Genomic DNA, 19,962 nt, shown 5'->3' on the forward strand with positions numbered 1-19,962 from the left:
CGGAATCCCTCCAAATGCAATAACCTCCTCCTGAGTGACCCTGCTCGGGGTGGGGCCTCCTGCCTCACCCCAAACACGCAGCTGGTCGGCCTCCGTCGACGAAACAACGGGAACACCTGAAAGTGGTGGGGCGCTCGACGGTGCCGCCAACGTCGATCGCGCCCCACGGCAAAGAGTCGGAGACGTACTGAGGGAGGGGAGTGCGTGGGCCACCTGCCCGTACTCCCCACCCACCCTGACCCTCTGGCAAGAGGGGCTCACCGGCGCCACAGGAGGGGCGGCCACCCTAGGTGCCCCAGGGGAAGAGGGCGTCGAGGCCACCTGCCCCGAGCCCCCTCCAGAAGGCAGAATCGCCACCTGCAGCTCCGGTACCGCGAGAGGAGAAGAGGGTGCCGAGGCCACCTGCCCCGGACCCCCCTCCCAAAGGTAAGACCTCCAACACCGAAACCTCGACCATCGTGAGAGGAGAAGAGGGCGCCAAGGCCACCTGCCCCGAGCCCCCTCCAGAAGGCGGAACCGCCACCTACAGCTCCGGTTCCGAGAGAGGAGAAGAGGGTGCTGAGGCCACCTGCCCCGGACCCCCTCCCAAAGGTAAGACCTCCACCACCGGAACCTCGTCCTGAGGAGAGTCAACGTGTTGTGCATGAGAGGGAGTGGCCACCTACCTAGACTCCTGCCCCTCTCCCCTGACCGAGGTTGGCGAGGCCCCACGAACGGGACTCACAGCATCCTCAAAATCCAAAGCAGGTAACGTGTGCTCAAAAACCTCGTCAGACTCCATCCGATCACTCCAAAGTCTCGGAGGCGCAGAAGTAGGCTCGAAAGACCCAAATGTCAGAGAGGTCATAGGCACCGAGGAGGGTGGTACCGTCCCATCCTCGGGCGTCTGAGAAAAGGGCCCCGGTCCATTGGACAACTCTCGTCCAGCATCATCGACCGGTGCCTCCTTAGCTCCCGAGCTGTCATCTCCCTTGTGCATGTCAACATCAGCCCCGTTGGCCGCCTCGGCGAACAGATCCTCATCCTCAAACTCAATCACGAGGTTATAATTCTGGCCTCGATATGTCCACTTGACCACATCAGGCACAAACTCAATATCCAGAACACTCAGCAGTAGTCGGGCTACCCCGTGAGCTCTGGAAAATGCCATATCCACTCTCTCGGTTTTCCCCACCATAATGCCCAAGCTAGCCACGACCCTAGCATCCTGCATCGGCTTCGAGGGAGCCCCGGAAAAACGCAGTCAAACCTGAGTAAGAGGCTTACCCTAAGGTTCGACCTTCTTCCACTCATGGAACTCGAGGACACAATCTGTGCCCGACACTTTGCACATCCCAAAACTCAGAAGTCTCTGCTAATCCTCAACCGAAGGGAACTCAACCCTAAACATTTTTGCCTCGAGACTAACGAGCTCCCACTGGAAGTCACCTGGAGCTAACTCCTTCAGCCTCTGCACAATCTGGGTCTCAGAGACCTCTCCTCTGGTAACTTTGACAATCCCAGTTGTCAGACTCTGGGTCTCGTCAGGAATGTCCCTCGCACTAGGAGACTCAAAGAACGTGAGCTCAGTACAATACACTCCATACATCATAGACGTTACCTGATCTCGCAAAATCGGACATTCCCCCGAATCATGTGCCGGCTTGCCACAAGTATCACATAGATCAGCCACGCACTCAGCAATAAAATGACCCTTCTCTCCACAACAATAGCACAACATTTTCTCCTTCTTGCGCGCCCATTTGGACGCTCTATCCGAGTCAGCCCTGTCTGTCGCCTCCACTGACGCTGACACCATGGTCTCATTCCCGGGTATCTCAGCATTAGCGAGAGCCGTCACCACACCCATCGCCTGACCGGACAGTACCGACGCCTCGGCAGCCCCGACGGCGGCCGTCTACTCGATAACTACAGGCGGAGGAGGCTGTCGTTGACGGAACCGGCCACCTCGACCACCTCGACCACCATGATGACCGCTGTAACCGCCCCGTTGCCGGTAGTCAGGGCCAGATGCCCCCTCAACAAAACCGCCTGGAGGACCGAGAAAAGGTCTATCGGCGGTACCATCACTCTGCCAAGCGTATCCGCGGCCACCACCCATCGACGAGGATCCGCGATGTTGGCCATCACCATAAACATTGTACCCATCATCTCCCCATTGCCCTCGGGGAGGTTCTCTAGCTCCACCGGAAGCAGGGTCACGAGACTCTCCCGTCCCTCCGTTAGCAGTCCGAGGTGGTAGAGCATGAGTCTGAACCGGTCCAGACCGCTTCTGCATCGGCCTCGCGACGTGGTACGGCGGCGGCGCCGCCTGAGGTAGATGAGCAGGCACGACGGTGGTCTTAGGCAGCGTCGACCGTGGCTGCGCAGCGCTGCCCTGTCCTGCTACCGTTCCCAGACCCTGCGGCCGAGGCCGAGGTCCAACAGTCGACCCACCCCGACCAACGGTATTCACCGCAGCCGGAGCCTGCACCGGCGGCCTCGGCCCGCCTCGACCCACGGCGACGGGCGCAACAGCGATCCCCATCGGCTGCCTAGACGGTAGCATGGCACCACGGCCGAAAGTAGCCGCCGGAGGTCTGGGCCCCGTCTCGCCGCCACCGCGACCCGCACTGGCGGTCGCCGTCCCAGCCGCAACCAAGTTATCTACAGCCGCACCACCGCCACGGCCGGCCGACACTGACCCAGCCGGTGTCTTCGAGCCAGCAGGACCCCCCCCCCCCCCCCCCGCCCCGCCAGGGCAGCGAGGGGCGGTATACGAGCCGCACGGCCAGCCCCACACGTATGCAGCCTGGGGGTAGCACGAATACGACGAACCCTAGGCGGAGGTACGGGCACAGGTGGAGATCGATTAGGAGGAGGCTGCGAGACGCATGCGGCTACGTACGCAGCCTCGACGATCGGCGTTACCTGGGCCTCATGCCCAGGGACGATCGGTCCGGCCCGCCCCGCCTCGCAGCTGGCATGTTGGGCCACATACCCAGTCATGTCAGCGCAGGCCCGCTCAGCCGCCGGCCCAGGAGAGCCCAATAGCAAATTCAAACGCTGCTCCCTGGCCGCTCGGATATGAGCCGCCGCGCAGGTCGCCGGCGCTTGCTGCGCCTTCGCCGACCGGCCCTTCCGTTTCTTCTTTCTAGTCACCCTCGTCCAAGAATCTGGCAGGAAGAAATCCGACAAGGTAAGGGACTGGATACATACCTTGGGAACCGGTCCTTTCCATGGCCGGAGCGCGGAGGCCGCCGTCCTCCGGTGAACAATCCGCCGGACGATCTCCACCTTATTTTCGGGATTCAGACCCTCCCGCGCCGGATCGTTGCATGGCACGACGTCGTCCACGATCATGGCCACTTCCTCCTCCGAATAACCGGGGTTGAAAGCTTCGCAGATCATGTCGGAAGTCGTTGGCGAATACAACTCCCGCGAATCTCCGGCGCAGATCCCGTCGTCGTCATCGTCCTCCTCAGATTCCAAAAGCGCCCAAAACCGGCCGCCGACGTGCCCCCACCCTTGCCCGGCGGAGGCCGCAGACTTCGCGGCGGACGCCACAGGCGCCGCCCGCGTCGCCCGCGTCGTCGCCATGAGCGGGGCGAGACACGGAGCCTAAAGGTCGTACATTTGGCATCGCCTGACGACGTTTGTTACCGGAAGAGCCTGACCTCGCCTTTTGCCTGTCCCACCATCTTGACCTGTACCAAGATGTGCACAAAAAAAAGTTTGTGCGGTGCGGGAGTCCTGTCAGTCCGGCTTCCTCCCGTCCCGTGTTTGGCTACTCCCGGCGGCGCGGCGCAATCCCTCTCCCACCTCACCTCGCCATGCTGCCTCCCAAAAATAGTTGCCGGCCGGGAGAGAGACGAAGGGAATCGCTTCGCCTGATTTCTCGTCTCGAGCCTGCCGTCGTCGAACCATGGGGCCGCCGCCGCCGGCACTCAACCGGCTCATGTCTATGCAGCGGCGTCGCCGTCGCCGGCCAAGTCAAGGCCGTAGTACTACACCGCCTCTTACCTCCCTCGGCAGCTCTGTTTATTCATCTCTGCTATGTGCCATGTAACCCATTCCTCCTTTTTTTTCTGCGATGGATCTGTGACCTGTTCAACAGTCTCGTGAACAGAACTCGGCGGTTTGATCTGTGCATGTAGTGATGTTGAGAGGGGAAGAACTACTTTTCATTGTGTCTGCAGTCTGCAGTATGCTGTTTACAGTTTCTTTTTAAGGCCTTATTCGTTTAATCCTCCTCCCAAGGGGATTGGAGTGGATTGGAGAGAATTTTGGCTTATAGGGGATCTAATCCCCCTCAAACCCTGTCATTCCCCTTCAAAAACCACCTCGACCGAACAAGGCCTAAGGAGGATGAAAGAACAGTGTACTTGTTCTCCCATTCAGTATCTCTGTTACTCTGACCAATGCATCATGTACTGCACTGCAGATGGATTGGTGACTTCAGTGGCTAAAAGGAAGGACTCACGCTGCTGATAATTAGCCTTCCAGAGGTAATGCTGATAACCCTTCCAGAGGTTCGCCATTAATGCTGACAATTAGCAACTTGTATTGCAATTAAAAATATCTCCGTGACTGTTCTAGCTGCACAGATTCGTGGATCAATACTAAACATATCTCTTGAGAAAGAGTAGGCTTCCTACTTTCCTACGGCTATCACCTTAGTAGTTGCTTGAACTTTTTTTTTGTTTTTGAGAGAATAGTTGCTTGAACTTGTGATTGTGGTCAGCATCCAGTGCAATGCCTGAAATTGGGCAAGTCATATGGGCGTGCCAGATGTGAGTGCAAAAGCATGGGTATTTGGTAAATTTGAAAGTCCATCCAAGTGGGGAAATATTTTGTCTTGCATCACTCTCGATCAAAGCGCTGTTAATAGTACCTGTGCGGTGCTATCCTAATGCTAGGGCGCCTCCATGTTGTGATTCTCTATGCTAGGATTATTATACTCACCATTAGCTCAGAAAACTAATCAATGCACATGACACTACACGAAAACAGATGAAGACCTTGTGAAATATTCGCGTCTTATTGTATTGGTATCGTCTTACACAGACAGTCGGACAGGTCCAGTGTCTCCGTTAGGTGCTGAAGAGAGGCAACCAGTACACTGTATAATATCGATACAGACAACAGCTAGCCAGGAAACAATTACAACTCTAGTACGCTTTCTTCTCCCTGGAAACAAGTACGCTTGGACTAGACATCCTAGCTAGCCAACGGCAATCCCCTTCGATCCAGATCTAGTACGCCACACCGCCATACCAAATTAAGCTGCACAAAGAGTGGTGTGTGATGGAGCAGCAAGGATCCATCAACATGACAGCTGCCATGGAGGCTCTCCCACGGAGGATCATCATCCAGGCGATCACTACTTTTTGCAACGACTTAAGTGATTTTGCGGTGTTTTTTGCAACGGATTAACGAGTTGGTGGTTTCCTACAAACCTAGCCACAAATGCGGTGGTTTCTTGCAATTAACTCATTCTAGCTGCAAATAAAAATACTAGCTAAAATAAAAATATCTCTTGATTAAAAGAGTAGACTTTCCGCTTTCGAATAGCTATCCCCTTAGTGGCTTCTTCCCGTGTGTTTCTGGTCAATATTCAGTGTCCATGTCTTAATGCCCAAATTTGGCAAGCCATATGGGGGTCAAATTGGTGGCATTCCAAATATGAGTGCAAAAGCATAGGTATTTGGCAAATTTGAAAGTAGACCCAAGTGGAGAAATGTTTTGCCTTGCCTCGCCCTCGATCAAAGCACTGTTTATGGTAGTACCTATGTCATGCTGATGCTAGGGCGCCCCCGTATTGCGAATCTCTATGGTAGGATTATTATACGCATCATTGCTAGCTTGGAAAACTAATCAATCCACATGGCTTCGTCGACATGGAAGTGGGAGCAGTTATTACCTCGAAACAAATGGAAGACCTTGAGTTCGTAGTAGTGTCTTATTGTATTGGTATTGTCTCAGATCCAGTGGTTCTTTTGGCGCTGAAGAGGCAACCACTATACTTCAGGGTGGACACGGTCCGGGCCGGTCCGGGCCTTGACCGAGCCGCCAGTTGGACCGGCCGCCGGCGGACCGAGCCGGACCGGACCGACCAGCTTCGCGGTCCTGTTTGCAGGGACCGGACCGGCGGCGACGAAGCCCGAGCCGGACCGAGAGGACCGAGAGGACCGGCCATGGAGAGCTCGCGGTGACCATGGCGTCGGCAACGACGGCAATAGACGGATGTGGTGACCATGGCGTCCGCAACGACGGCAAGAGACGGATGTGGTGACCATGGCGGGGGTGTCAGGATGTGGATGTGGTGGTCGTGAGCTTCTGCGCGGCGACCATGGACGCCGGAAGGCACGGGAGCATTTTCTCAGCCGCATGCAAATAAGGTAGCACGTGCATGAGCGCACAAATTTGGGTGTGCTAGTCCTCCGTGATTAGTGGATCATACCTAACGTGGAGCTGAGTCCTAGTCGTGGGCGTAGTGGACGCAGAAGCCGGACTATTAATTAACGAATTAGTGAAAGGAAAGGAAAACGGCCGTATCAGATCGATCCCGTCTTTCACGTTCTTTCTGCTTCTCCTACGTTGAATGAATGGAAAGGGAAAACGGCAGAGAAACGCCATCCTTTTACGCTAATATTACGCTGAATGAAAGGAAAGGGACGGCCGCCATTATCGTACGCCATGTCGACGGACTTCTCGCCGCCATCGTCGAACTGCCTCATCGCTGCGTCCAGCTGCTCGAATGTGAACTGCCTCGTGTTGACCACGCCGGATTCAGACCCCATCGCTGGTTCACGTCGCCGGAAAGCTGCCGCATTGAGAAACAACCATGTTTGTTTCGGTCCAAACGGTCCAACCGAGTTAACCGAGCTAAGACCGGACCGGACCGGTCGATTTTCGGGCCGAAATTCATGGCTCGGACCGGCCATATTTTCCAGCGGGCCAGGACCGATCGGTCCGGTCCAGCGCGGTCCACGAGCGGGCCGAAAAGCCCGCTCGGTACGTCCAGGCCTAACTATACTGTATACACGCAGGCACGCAGCATAGCTCTCTTACCTCTGGAAACAACTAAGGTTGGACTAGACATCCTTCCTACCTAGCTAACAGAGATCCCCTTCGATCCAGAGCCAAGAGACGCACCACCATAGCAGCAAATTAAGCAACACAGAGAGTAGTGTGATGGAGCCACACGGATCCATCAACATGACAGCTGCCATGGAGGCTCTATCCCCCTTCCTGAATAACCCGCGGAAGATTATCATCCAGGCGGAGGTTTTCACGTCAGGGATCGTATTGCTGCTGCTCCTGCAGCTCATCCTCGGTTCCTTCAGACGGCAGTCGACCAACTTCTTGGTTCAAGCTGGTGCGTGGGTGACCTACACTGTGTCGTTCCCAGCTATCGCCTTCACCCTGGGCTTGATGCAGTCCTCTCCGGTGAGGAATGTCATGTATCCCTTTTGGGCCACCTCATTGCTGATGGCCGCTGGGTGCACCAACGCCATCAAGGTCTATGAGCTCAACGACAACAGGCAATGGAAGCGGAGGCTTTTCAGTTTTCTGCAGTATGGCTTCTATGTTTCATTAATCTTGAGGCTAGTTTCTTCCTATAACACCAAACAAGCGGATTATCTCCAACAACTCTCCCACAGCCTTGCACTTTTTAAGTCTCCTGTGACTGTTCTCTATGCTCTGGTTACCATTGCCATATTTACAGGAATCATGGGTAGAGAGTTTGCATGTGTGTTGGTTGAGGTTGGCTATTTCATGGCCAGAGGAGTTGCCAAGTTCATGAAGAACCTGTCTGCTGATGATGGCGATGGGTTCGATCCTGCCACCATGAAAGGCTACAAGTACCCTGTTCAAATGAATGGACCTTTTGGTCGTGTCACCATCGACCAGATCTGGCACTGTGAAGGCAGGCTCCTCAGATCAGGTACTGTTCACTGCAAGGAGCTCAAGGACTTGTGTCTGGCTAAAGAGTGCAGTTTTTCTAAGGTGAGGCGCATTGTACCCACTATCTGAACCATGCAATTGCGTTGAGATGTGTGTCTGGTACTAGACGTGGCACAGAGATTAGAGACCTATGTCTGACATGGTTGTCTCATCTGTGTTTGTCGACCCGTGACTCAAAGCGATATCTCTCCCCACGTCCTTTCTCTTAAAAGCTTGTCACATGCAAATGGAATCTGCATGCACATGCACAAGCAGCTCTCTCTTATAGTACTATACAGTCTCTCTCTCTCACTTGCAGACCGATGACTTTGTTCTTGACCTGCTAAAAAAGATCATCTCTCTCATCTCACAAAATAAGAGCTCTTTTACCGAAAGTACCATTCTACACCCAGGAGCAAATGCTCCTGTGTGAATAGTAAAATCAGAAAAATAGAAAAAAATATAAAAAATTCTGAAATTTTTTTGTGACGTACTTTCACAAGTGTTTCTTGTGCATGAAAATTTTCATCATGAAATCACATTCGTGGAAGTCATGTCAAAAAAAAAACAAAATCAAAGCTTCAAAATGCTTTTGTAAGTAACATTTTCAGAGCATCGATTTTGTTTTTTTACCACACCTTCCACCAATGTGATTTCGCGATGAAATTTTACATGCACAACAAACATTTGTATAAGTATGCCATAAAAAAATTCAGAATTTTTTGACATTTTTTAATTATTTTTTATTTTACTGTTCACACCAGGAGCATTTGCTCCTGGGTGTAGAAACTCCACTTCCCTCTCTTACACGAACGTTGTGTTTTTAAATCCTACAAGAAAAAACTTATTTCTCCGAATCCCTCACACAGCTTCTGTCAACACTTCTCTCTCTAGAATTTGGCTCTATTTTTCTATCTCAGGTCAGCTGCAGCAGGATGCACTATTCCTTCTTTTCCTATTGGGGGAGCAGTGCATGTGAGACAACAAAACGACCAGCCACTGTGCACGCAGCAGCCTACTGCCTAGAAACGTACCAGCTATGCCCTACTACTGCCTACCTAGATTGCTTAACTGGTGTACTAGTGCTAAGTACCGTGTATGGCTCCAAAAAGTGTTGTCACAAGCACGAATCTTGGAGAAGCTGAGCGGATGAGATAGAGGGGTGCAGTGCGCTCGACCTCAGCTACAACTTTCCCCTGGCTAAAGCCATGTGTGAGCTATTGAAGTGGCGCTACTATGGCTTGTCATTCGCCGAGGAACACCTTAACGAAACCCGTGATTTTGTCTTCAAGGGGTTGCTACAGAAACAAGATGACTATAAGAGAGCTTTCCGTATTGTTGAAATGGAGCTGGGCTTCTTCCATGACTTCTTTTTTACTAAACATGCCATCATCTTTGAGCTGGAGGCAGCATTCTTCCTTCTCTTCATTATGAGGATTGTTCTCATTGCGACATGTGTATCCTTTGTCGTGCAGAGTACACTATCTGTCAATACGATGAGCCCTATCATTGAAGTGCACACCGGAAGGGCTGAAGAGATCATCACTCTCTTTGTTTTGGCCACATTCCTCCTCATAGAAATTCTTCAAGCAACATTTTATTTGGCCTCGGATTGGTGCAAGGTGTCAGTTACTTGTAGGTATGTCAAAAGATCTTGGTGTCACCACAATGCTTTCATTCAGAAGCTTGTCGGATATATTAGCAGATTTGCCATTTTCGGGTACTTGAAGAATAAGATTGGCCAGTACTCGATAATTCCGCGTATGACTGCTGGTGATTCGTTTGGGGACAGTAGTCACCCAGTAAACATGTTGCAAACAGTCAAGCGGGCTATTGCTAGCTCCCTAATATCATGTGATGGTCGACCAACTAATGGAGAAGGGTCATTAGAGGGGAAGGGTGTGCTCTTGGAGTTTTCTTGGGCATTGCAGGGTCAATCTCAAACAGAGACCATGTTAATTTGGAGCATCGCCACTGATTACTGCCATATGACTCCCCCTACCGGGGATGGGGAGCACGTGAATGGGGCGTCTGAAAATGAACAAGACACAAAGGTGAACAGGACTGTATCAGTCTGCCTGTCAAGATATTGCACGTACTTGATGAACTCTGCCCCAGAACTGCTTCCAGGACACTTTGGAGATACAAAGTTGGCCATGTCTGAAGTAAAACGTGAAGCATACAAAGCTCTAAGATCCCAGAATGTTTCTTCCAGACCAGGCTTAACATCCCAGAATGTTAATTCTGAATCGGGCGATTGGAGCTTCATACTCAAGCATATTTTAGACAGTAATGATGTTGAACTGCCAGCCTTTGTATCAATTGCTGCATCCCAGAAAATTTACCAGGTTATGAATGGTTTACAAGACCAAGGGGCAGACAGGAGCATCTTCATGAGAGGTGTGAAGCTTGGTAAGCAGCTAGAGGCCATATCGAGCAGTGCTCTTCGCTGGAAGATAATGGCGGATTTCTGGGCTGAGAAGATCCTCTACATCGCACCATCAGACAATGTTAAAGGACACATGGAACTTCTCGCAAAAGGAGGAGAGTTTCTCACCCACATCTGGGTCCTCCTTACTCATGCTGGCATCCTCAAGATTAACAGGGAGGAAGACAACAACACAACGCCCAGGCGTCAGCGCCAACCACCCCAAGGAGATGTGTAGTAATTTCAGTTCTAGCTGCTTGCTTTCATGTACCTCTATCGTGATGTTCTACTCTTGAAAACCTTTATTATTTCTGCTGCATTGTATCAAGTGTAATACTATATCCCAGTGGTGCTCGATCGTCATCTGCACTATTATTGTTGTATCATTTCAAAATTGCCATATGCAAAAGCCGTCATGTAATAAACTATTAATTGTCAGTGGAATTTTTGCGTCATCTGCACTATTATTGTTGTATCATTTCAGAATTGTCATATATAGAAATAGTGACGTTTTATTGGTTTGTGTGGAAGTTGTGTTATTCTGCTGGCCTTGTTAGGGCGCATGTGACAGCACCGTGCGTCAAGTTACTCTGATGCAGCTAGCCAAGGATGATGATGCTAATGTCATGGTGAAATTTTTTATGAGATGCTTGTTGAGACTGAATGGTACTATTACTAAGGATCATTGTCAGTTGCTCTGAAGTCAGGACAAGAAGCACCACAGCAAGGCTTGCAGGAATCAGGTGCGATGTGCACCTCAATGTAGCAGTTCCAAAAACGCTCATCTAGCTTAAAGATCACTTATTCTTGCACAGTACGATCATATTCTAGAGCTGACATGTGGCCAACTATCACATGCCCCATGCATCCATTGAAAAACGAATCTAAATGCTTTGAAAAAATCCAAAACATGTGAATGTTCATAAGACACGTGTTTACCACCCCTACAAAATTCAGATCCAAATAGGAAATATACATTTGAGAAACTAAAAAGACAAATCCAAATGCGAATAATGTCATTTATGCTTGTCTTTTTGCGACATTAATCATGCTGGGTTTGCATCTCTTTTTTTTAGTTTCTCCATGTATATTTCTAATTTAGGTCTGAAATTTTTAGGGGATGTAACTGCATGTCTTGTGCACCCTCACAAAAAAAATCGGAATGCTTCGAGACAATTGAACTGGTTTTTTGAAAGTTGTGATCATGGGAGCATTTAAGGGGCGGTATCACCTGATATTCCCAGCTGACACGGCCTTGCCCTGCTCCACGAGCATCCCTATCAAAGCTCAGAGCTGGAGAAAGGCCAAACATGCCCTAGATTTCAAGAGACAAGAGCATTGCAACGGCCACAAGGCTCCTCAACTTTTAACTCGACGGTTGAGGGAACTTTCCCCAAAATATATCTTTCCACCGCCAAGAGAGCTTTATGGGCTTCCATCATCATACCCCTACTCATCGGGAGACATTTACCATTATTGTTGTAGGAACACAAAATCTCACCATTGTAACAGGTGCTCAGTTTAAGGCACTTAAGCAGCTTTGAATTCTCAAGAATATGGCATGTCAGCTCAACCATGCTCTTCGCAGAACAAAAACCAATGATCTGCACATCCTTGATGTTCCTATGCATGTGTCCTGGCATCTTCCTTAGATCATGAAAAGAATATCCTAAACCTGATTCTTGCTCCATGCAATCCGGCTCTGCCTGCATTGTATATAGATGTCAATGTCAATAATAACGGTGAAACGACAAAACATATACTTTGAAGTAATGCATGGTCCCACCACAGAGATATAGTGCTATTCTGAGCTAGAGCGTAAAATAGTTATTCTACAACCTAGTGAAACTGTGCACAAATGTAGTAGAACAGTGTAGTACTACATTTTGCACTCCCTCGCTCCCTCCCTCTATAGACAATATGGCAGGATGAACATGACTTACAGACAATATGAAAGTCTCCAAGGAAGGACAAGCATCAAGAAAAGAAACCAGAGAGAGATAATCATAGTCTGGGGTAAATGCCCCAATACACAGATGCTGGAGGTGGAGGAATTTGCCAGGTACCACCAGTATATCCCTCTGCACAAAAATGCTTCATATTAAAATCCCAGGAAAAATGCAGGTTGCAACTGTTTGTTGCACGATGTTGGTATCTAATAGTCTGAAGTACTATAAGAATATTACCACATAAGACGAATGTATGTTAAGAGCTTCAAGATTTGGCACCATGCATGGAAGTTTGGCACCAGCATAATGAATAACGTCCCACCCTGAAGCATCAATGTCAAGGTTTTGCAATGAAACACCAAGTGATAGTCGTACCAGGGCACCACTATATTCAAAACTGTAGAGATAAGGGGCCTTATTCTTTATCACTTCCAGATTTAAGCAGTCGTGGACAACCAGGTGGCTAAGCCGCTGCAGCAGGCTAGGTATCTCCAGGAAAATCAACTCATGGCAATACACTAGTGTCAATTTCTCGAAAGCAACTGAACTGGAAAGAAGGCACATTAACTCATCCCCTGTAATATGCATATCATACAGTTCCAAACTAGTCAGGCTTCTTAAGAAGCCAACTCCAGCCGTGGGACGGAAGGCACATTCACCGAGATGAAGGTGCCGAATCGACTTGCCACTCCCATCAAGTAAAAGTGTGCATGGGAAGTTGTACACGTCCGCATGAGATGAATAAAGCTGCAGGTAAAGTTCTTCAATCCCTGGTCTAACGGCAATACCAAGCCAACGATTGAGATCATCACGTGAGGTGCTGAAAAAGGGAAATTCACGTATTTCAAGTTTGAGTGCCTTCACGCCAACGCCTGAGTGGTTTTTCAGAATGTGTTCAGTTCTCTTTGCAAGATCAAGCGCTATTTTAGATGATATTCCGTCGACCCCGCCTTTCAAACCCAGTGTTTCCCTAGTTAAGCTGAGATTGGGAAAACATCTCCAAGAACGTCGAAACGAATGAGACACGCAGGCAACGCGTGCAGCATCTCGTAGAGGAAGCAGAGAATGTATATGATGCCATACGGCCTGCATGGACGAGCATCGGGGAAAAATTTCAGCATAGGAACTGTAAAGGCAGATGATTGCTTTCAATTTGGGAAGGGAAAATAGAACCATATGAAGTAACACTGACAATATGGTAGTTATATCTGAACATTGAAATGTCCACACTCCACAAGATCATGTAAAAGAATTCAACAGCTTTAGCAGTTACAGTGAAAGTACATGACATTAACATTGGTAACTAAGATGACAGGATAACAGATTGGACAGAGCAGATCATATGGCACTCTACACAACTACTATAAGAATATATGCATTTCAATTCTATAACTTCTTGCTGATCTAGGAAGCACTATAATGAAATGAATATTTGTTTCAACCCTATAACTTTTTAACGGAACTCAGAAGCACTATAATGAAATGAAGGCATGTCAATCCTGTGACCTTTTTACTAGAATTAGGAAGCACTATAATGTAATCAAGGCCCGTCTGAACTATGAAGACAAGAAAAGCATTCAGAGGTAGTTGAGCAACTTACATATGATATATTTTTTTTTTCTTGTGGAAACTAAGAGCCTACTCGATGTTTCCATGTCAAATTTGGGGCAAGCCAAAAGAATTGTCCCACTTGGGCTGACTTTGAAATTTGCCAAATGCCCATGCTTTTACACTCACATATGGCAGGCCGCAAATTTTATCCCCATATGGCTTGCCAATTTTGGGCATTATTATAACACTAAGACAGACACTGGATATTGACCACAATCACAGGGGAAGAAGTACAAGCAACTACTAAGGGGATAGCAATATGAATTTAGGAAGTCTACTCATACTCAAGTAATATTTTTACTTAGGCATTGATTCACAATTTTCTGCAGCTAGAACAGTGACAGCATATATTGCAATATAAGTTACTAATTCTTGGCAATTAACGGTGAACCTCTGGAAGGCTTGGTCCTGAGTATCTCAATTTTTTATCACTCCGGGAATTGTCATCATGCGAGCCCTTCCTTTTAGCAACCGAAGTCACCGATCCCTCTGCAACACATGATGCATTGGTTAGAATAACAGAGATACTGATGGAAGAGAACAACAGGCACAGGTACAAACACAGGGACAAGCCTTATTTCTCTCCATTATCCAACTTCTCCCCGAGATCACCAACTTAAGAAGAACCAAAATTGTTTCAGTATAAGAATAAGAATTCAGTTAACCATTAGTACATTTGCAAAAGGTTGCACTTGCAATGCCCCCCTAGGTCTCTTGAATCTCCATTACCCCTACGCTTTCACGAAGCATGCCATGTTCAAAACTCTTGTTTTGGTCTCTTGACAGACCGAGACAGACACAGATAATTCTTTTTTTTTCCAGAAAAAAAAACCTGTAAACAGCAGACACAGTAAAAAAGTACTCCCTTCGATCCATACCAATTGCCGCTGATTTTTTACAATAGTACATTGATTGTCGCATGTACTTACTATTGTACTAAATCGGCGACAATTAATATGGATTGGAGGGAGTACTTCTTTTTTCCTTCAACCAAAAAACATGTAACCGTCGAACAGGCTACAGATTATCATCTCAGAAAAAGGCAGAAGGAATAGGTGGCTTACTGCGGCCTTGAGTTGGCCGGCGATGCCGACCCCGCTGCATAGACATGAGCTGATTGAATGCCAGCAGCCCCATGATGCGACGACGCCAGATAAGCCGGAGCGATGCTTTCTCTCTCTCCCGGTCGGCTGCTCTGTTTATGTGCAGGCGGCACGTCGAGCTTAATACGTATTCCAACTTGAACTGAATCCAAGAGTCCGAGGCGGGAGGGGAATCGCGTCGGCGCCGCCGCGGAGGGGCAGCCTAACCAAACACGACACGGGAGCAAAGCGGGACTGACAAGACTCCCTTCCCTTTACCACGCATCATAGACTGGGATCAGGTGACATGCCTCTTGGCACTTGGCAGTCACATGCGGCCAGCCATCCAGCGTTCCTTCTCCATCCAATGGCCATCAGCGAAAATGAAAAAAGCCAACACTGACAGTTTTTAGGGTATGTTTGGTTGGAGTCCACACCATTGCAAGCCTGGCCTGGCCAGTGCCTTGGTTCTTGCCTGGCCTTTGTTTGGTTAGTGGCCTGGCGCAAAAATAGATTGCCTGGCCTGGCTGTCCCTAGTAGCCTTGTTAGCCTGGTCCGATTAAGAATTCGAATAAGGCCATGTTTGATTCATAAGTTCTAGAACTTTTTTTAGTCCCAACTAAAAAGTCGTTAGTCTCTAAAAGGTCCTTCGTTCCTTGGACCATATTACAACTAAAAGTCCTAAAAAGACTCTCCCTCGGGGTCTTCTTTCATAAGTCTGAAATGCCCACTTTAAGTCCCTATAAGTCCCTTCTGTTTGGTTTAGATGGGACTAAAAGGGACTTTTTTAAGTCCCTACACCAATAAGTCCCTGTAAACAAACACCCTCTAAAATAATATATCCAGCCCAGGCAGTGTCATCAGCCTGGCCCAGCGTTCGATTTTTCACGGCTGGCTGTGTGCGAGTACTAAGCAAGGGACGACAGTAGCATTAGATACCCTTTAAACACAAAAGACAAATCAGCAGGCAAGGAAGGGAACCAAACGCGCATGCACCAGGCTAGCCTGCCAGGCAAAAACTGAAGGAGATATGCCCTAGAGGCAATAATAAAGTTATTGTTTATTTTCTTATTTCATGATAAATGTTTATTATTCATGCTAGAATTGTATTAACTGAAAACTTAGTACATATGTGAATACATAGACAAACAGAGTGTCACTAGTATGCCTCTACTTGACTAGCTCGTTGAATCAAAGATGGTTAAGTTTCCTAGCCATAGACATGAGTTTTCATTTGATTAATGAGATCTCATCATTAGAGAATGATGTGATTGACTTGACCCATTCCGTTAGCTTAGCACTCAATCGTTTAGTATATTGCTATTGCTTTCTTCATGACTTATACATGTTCCTATGACTATGAGATTATGCAACTCCCGAATACCGGAGGAACACTTTGTGTGCTACCAAACGTCACAACGTAACTGGGTAATTATAAAGGTGCTCTACAGGTGTCTCCGATGGTACTTGTTGAGTTGGCATAGATCAAGATTAGGATTTGTCACTCCAATTGTTGGAGAGGTATCTCTGTGCCCTCTCGGTAATGCACATCACTATAAGCCTTGCAAGCAATGTGACTAATGAGTTAGTTGCGGGATGATGTATTACGGAACGAGTAAAGAGACTTGCCGGTTACGAGATTGAGCTAGGTATTTAGATATCGATGATCGAATCTCGGGCAAGTAACATAACGATGACAAAGTAAACAATGTATGTTGTTATGCGGTTTGACTGATAAAGATCTTCGCAGAATATGTAGGAGCCAATATGAGCATCCAGGTTCCGCTATTGATTATTGACCAGAGACATGTCTCGGTCATGTCTACATAGTTCTCGAACCCGTAGGGTCCGCACGCTTAACGTTCGGCGACGATCGGTATTATGAGTTTATGTGTTTTGATGTGCCGAAGGTAGTTCGGAGTCCCGGATGAGATCGGGGACATGACGAGGAGTCTCTAAATGGTCGAAACGTAAAGATCGATATATTGTACGACTATATTCGGACATCAAAAAGGTTCCGAGTGATTCAGGTATTTATCGGAGTACCGGAGAGTTATGAGAATTCGCCGGGGAGTGTATGTGCCTTATTGGGCCTTAGTGGAATAGAGGAGGAGGAAGCCTAGGAGGGGGTGCCCCCCCCCAAGCCCAATCCGAATTGGGTGAGGGGGCCGACCCCCCTTTCCTTCTTCTCTCCCTCCTCTTTCCTACCTCTCCTAGTCCAACTTGGAAGGGGGGAATCCTACTCGCGGTGGGAGTAGGACTCTCCTATGGCGCGCCCAAGAGAGGGCCGGCCCTCCCCCTCCTCTACTCCTTTATATACGGAGGAGGGGGGCACCGCATGGACACACAAGTTGATCATTGATCTTTAGCCGTGTGCGGTGCCCCCCTCCACCATAATCCACCTCGGTCGTAGCGGTGCTTAGGCGAAGCCCTGCGCCGGTAGCTTCATCAAAACCGTCATCACGCCGTTGTGCTGACGGAACTCTCCCTCGAAGCTCTACTCGATCGTGAGTTCGTGGGATGTCACCGAGCTGAACGTGTGCAGATTGCGGAGGTGTCGTACGTTCGGTCCTAGGATCGGTCGATCGTGAAGACGTACGACTACATCAACTGCGTTGTCATAACGCTTCCGCTTATGGTCTACGAGGGTATGTGAACGACACTCTCCCCTCTCGTTGCTATGCATCACCATGATCTTGCGTGTGCGTATAATTTTTTTTGAAATTACTACGTTCCCCAACAAAAACATGCGTCATCCCAAGCTTCATCCAGGCACTATTTCTTCCCAGGCACATTGTCCATGCTTTCAACCAAACAGGCCCTTAGCCTGGACAGGCAACAACCGAGAACTGAAAACCGATTTATACTGTTGTTTTTTTACAGGACAAGCTGAACGTGCAAGGACATCAAAGAACTGAAAACTGAAAAATGTAGTAGTAACACCTGTCATTACAATTCATAAGTAATTAGCATAGAAATTATGTAGCCAAATCAAGCACACACGTGTATCAGCTCTAAACCTATGCATGCATGCACATGTGTATATCAGCCAGATCAAGCACACATCTATTCATCATGCCATCAGCTGCCCATTAGAGAAGTCAAAAATGATCTTCAGGCCATCCATCACATATGCATGCTTTGACCATGCCCCGCTACTCTTCCAGGGATCGTCTCACGACAGAGTTACGCCCTCCTTCAAGTTTGAGGAGTTTTGGTTGCACCTCCCTGGTTTCAAGGAAACGGTGGCCTCGGCCTGGGACAAAAGCATCCGTGCTATGGACACCATCAGGCGCATTCAGGGAGACGTCAATTCCAAGCTTTTCCATGCCAGGGTCAATGGCCGGCGACGAAAGAATTTCATCCAGACACCGCAATCACTAGAGAGGACAAGGAGAGTGTCCTTTACACTCTCTTCCAAACCTCAACTTTCAGGCCCATGACTTGACAGGCCTCGATACCCCTTTTGATGAGCTGGAGATCAAAAACACGGTTTTTTCCTTGCCTTCGGTCAAGGCTCCGGGCCGGATGGTTTTATTGGGGATTTCTTCAAGTCCTGTTGGGGAATCATCAAGTATGACGTGGTGGCGGCAATCTTGCAATTGGCAAGCCTTAGGGGCCCTTCAGTTCTTGGCCCCAAAGCTCTACAAGATAGTTTCCAGGAAAAACAGAACAGTGCACCATGAGCTTTCCGACGAAAACTGGATCAGAGCAGTGGCTAGACTGTAGACTTTGCAATAATTGGGGGGTACGTATACCTATGGGAGTGGCTTAGTCAGCTTTAGCTCAGCCCCAACTAGGCGGATTCCATTTCTTGGAAGTTGACCACTGATGGCATTTACTCTGCGACATCCGCCTATGTAGGCCCTGTTTGGATCCCTCAGTTAGAGTTAGATTGAGTTAGTTTTGCCTGAACTAACTCTAAAGGATTCAAACACATGGGTTAGTTTCAGCTAGTTGGATCTAACCCATGTGAAAAAACTATCCCGGGCGAGAGGTGCTAGTTGGGTTAGATTTCCTAGGGCCCACTGAAAAAACAACTAAAAAAATCTCCCTCCCGCACCAGATCCTTCCCTCCCGTACCGCCCCTCCGCGACTCCTCTCCCGTTCCCCATCGCACCCCCCGCCCAAGTGTCGCGCCGCCAGCCCGAGCGCCGCGCCGCCGGAACCCCAGGCGCACCCTCCTCCGGCCGGCGCTCGCCCTCCTCCCCCGTCCCCGGTCGTCTCTCTCCCTCTCTGTCGTCCGAGGCGGCGCATCTACCGGGGATCCAGCGAAGGTGAGTTCGTTCGTCCTTCTGTACTCGTGTTCTCCCTCGTCCTACACGCTCGTCTCTCTAGCTAGCAACGGCTCGTGGCCGGGATTTGAGCTGGCTGGGCGGCTGGATCCGTTGGAGCCGGACACAGGGGCTTGGGTGGAGTGAGTGGCCGGTGATTAAGGACTAGGCGGCGGCTGTGCACATGTGGCTGGTGCATGCATGAGCAAGTCAGCAAGAGTAGTCTGCCCTCCTTCTCTCCATAGGAAATTTCTTGCTGTTCCAGATTCTTGCATGCTAATTTGTTGGCAGAACTTCTGATTAGGTAATAGCTAGATTTTGTACTATTTTTGGTTAACAGAACGGGCGGTGATGGTTAAAAGAAAACCATCGATGCATTTTACATAAGAGAGAAAGTTATGTGAAGAACATTAACTGAATCAGAACACCCTGTTCAGCCTCCTCTTTTGTTGCAGATGTTCTTGTGCAAATTTAGAGCATTAAGAAACGAAGAGTTGATCTATATAGTGTGATCAACTTAATACTTCATCATTAAATAATATTTTGGTACAATTTCATTTTCTGGATGCGATACTGAATCTTCTCTTCTGGTGCAGGTAGTATAGCTTGGAGCAGAGCACCCGCGATGGATGGAGACGGCTTCGATATGTGGGATTCGCAGCCGAGTTAGCTTGGAGCAGAGCACCCTG

General features: G+C 48.9%; 1 protein-coding gene across 1 annotated transcript; it reads right to left on the reverse strand.

Annotated features, from left to right (window-relative positions):
• Positions 1-11,584: 11,584 nt before the first annotated feature.
• On the reverse strand, positions 11,585-12,870 carry LOC123114881 (uncharacterized). Its single transcript, XM_044536257.1, has 4 exons — positions 12,544-12,870; positions 12,301-12,438; positions 11,859-12,063; positions 11,585-11,634 (listed from the first exon to the last, which is right to left on the reverse strand). Exons 1-4 carry the CDS (start codon positions 12,868-12,870, stop codon positions 11,585-11,587), a joined length of 720 nt encoding a protein of 239 aa, XP_044392192.1.
• Between the last annotated feature and the right edge of the window lie 7,092 nt (positions 12,871-19,962).

Source organism: Triticum aestivum, chromosome 5B (assembly GCF_018294505.1).
Source record: "Triticum aestivum cultivar Chinese Spring chromosome 5B, IWGSC CS RefSeq v2.1, whole genome shotgun sequence".
Lineage (NCBI taxonomy): Eukaryota > Viridiplantae > Streptophyta > Magnoliopsida > Poales > Poaceae > Triticum > Triticum aestivum.

Excerpts from the sequence above, each read along its gene's own strand:
- LOC123114881 (XM_044536257.1), bottom strand. The coding sequence starts at position 12,870 with ATGTGCCTTCTTTCCAGTTCAGTTGCTTTCGAGAAATTGACACTAGTG. Across the intron at positions 12,439-12,543 it reads ACATACATTCGTCTTATGTG|AGGGATATACTGGTGGTACC; the intron begins GTAATATTCTTA and ends ATTTTTGTGCAG. Across the intron at positions 11,635-11,858 it reads ACTGAGCACCTGTTACAATG|GGATGCTCGTGGAGCAGGGC; the intron begins GTGAGATTTTGT and ends GAGCTTTGATAG.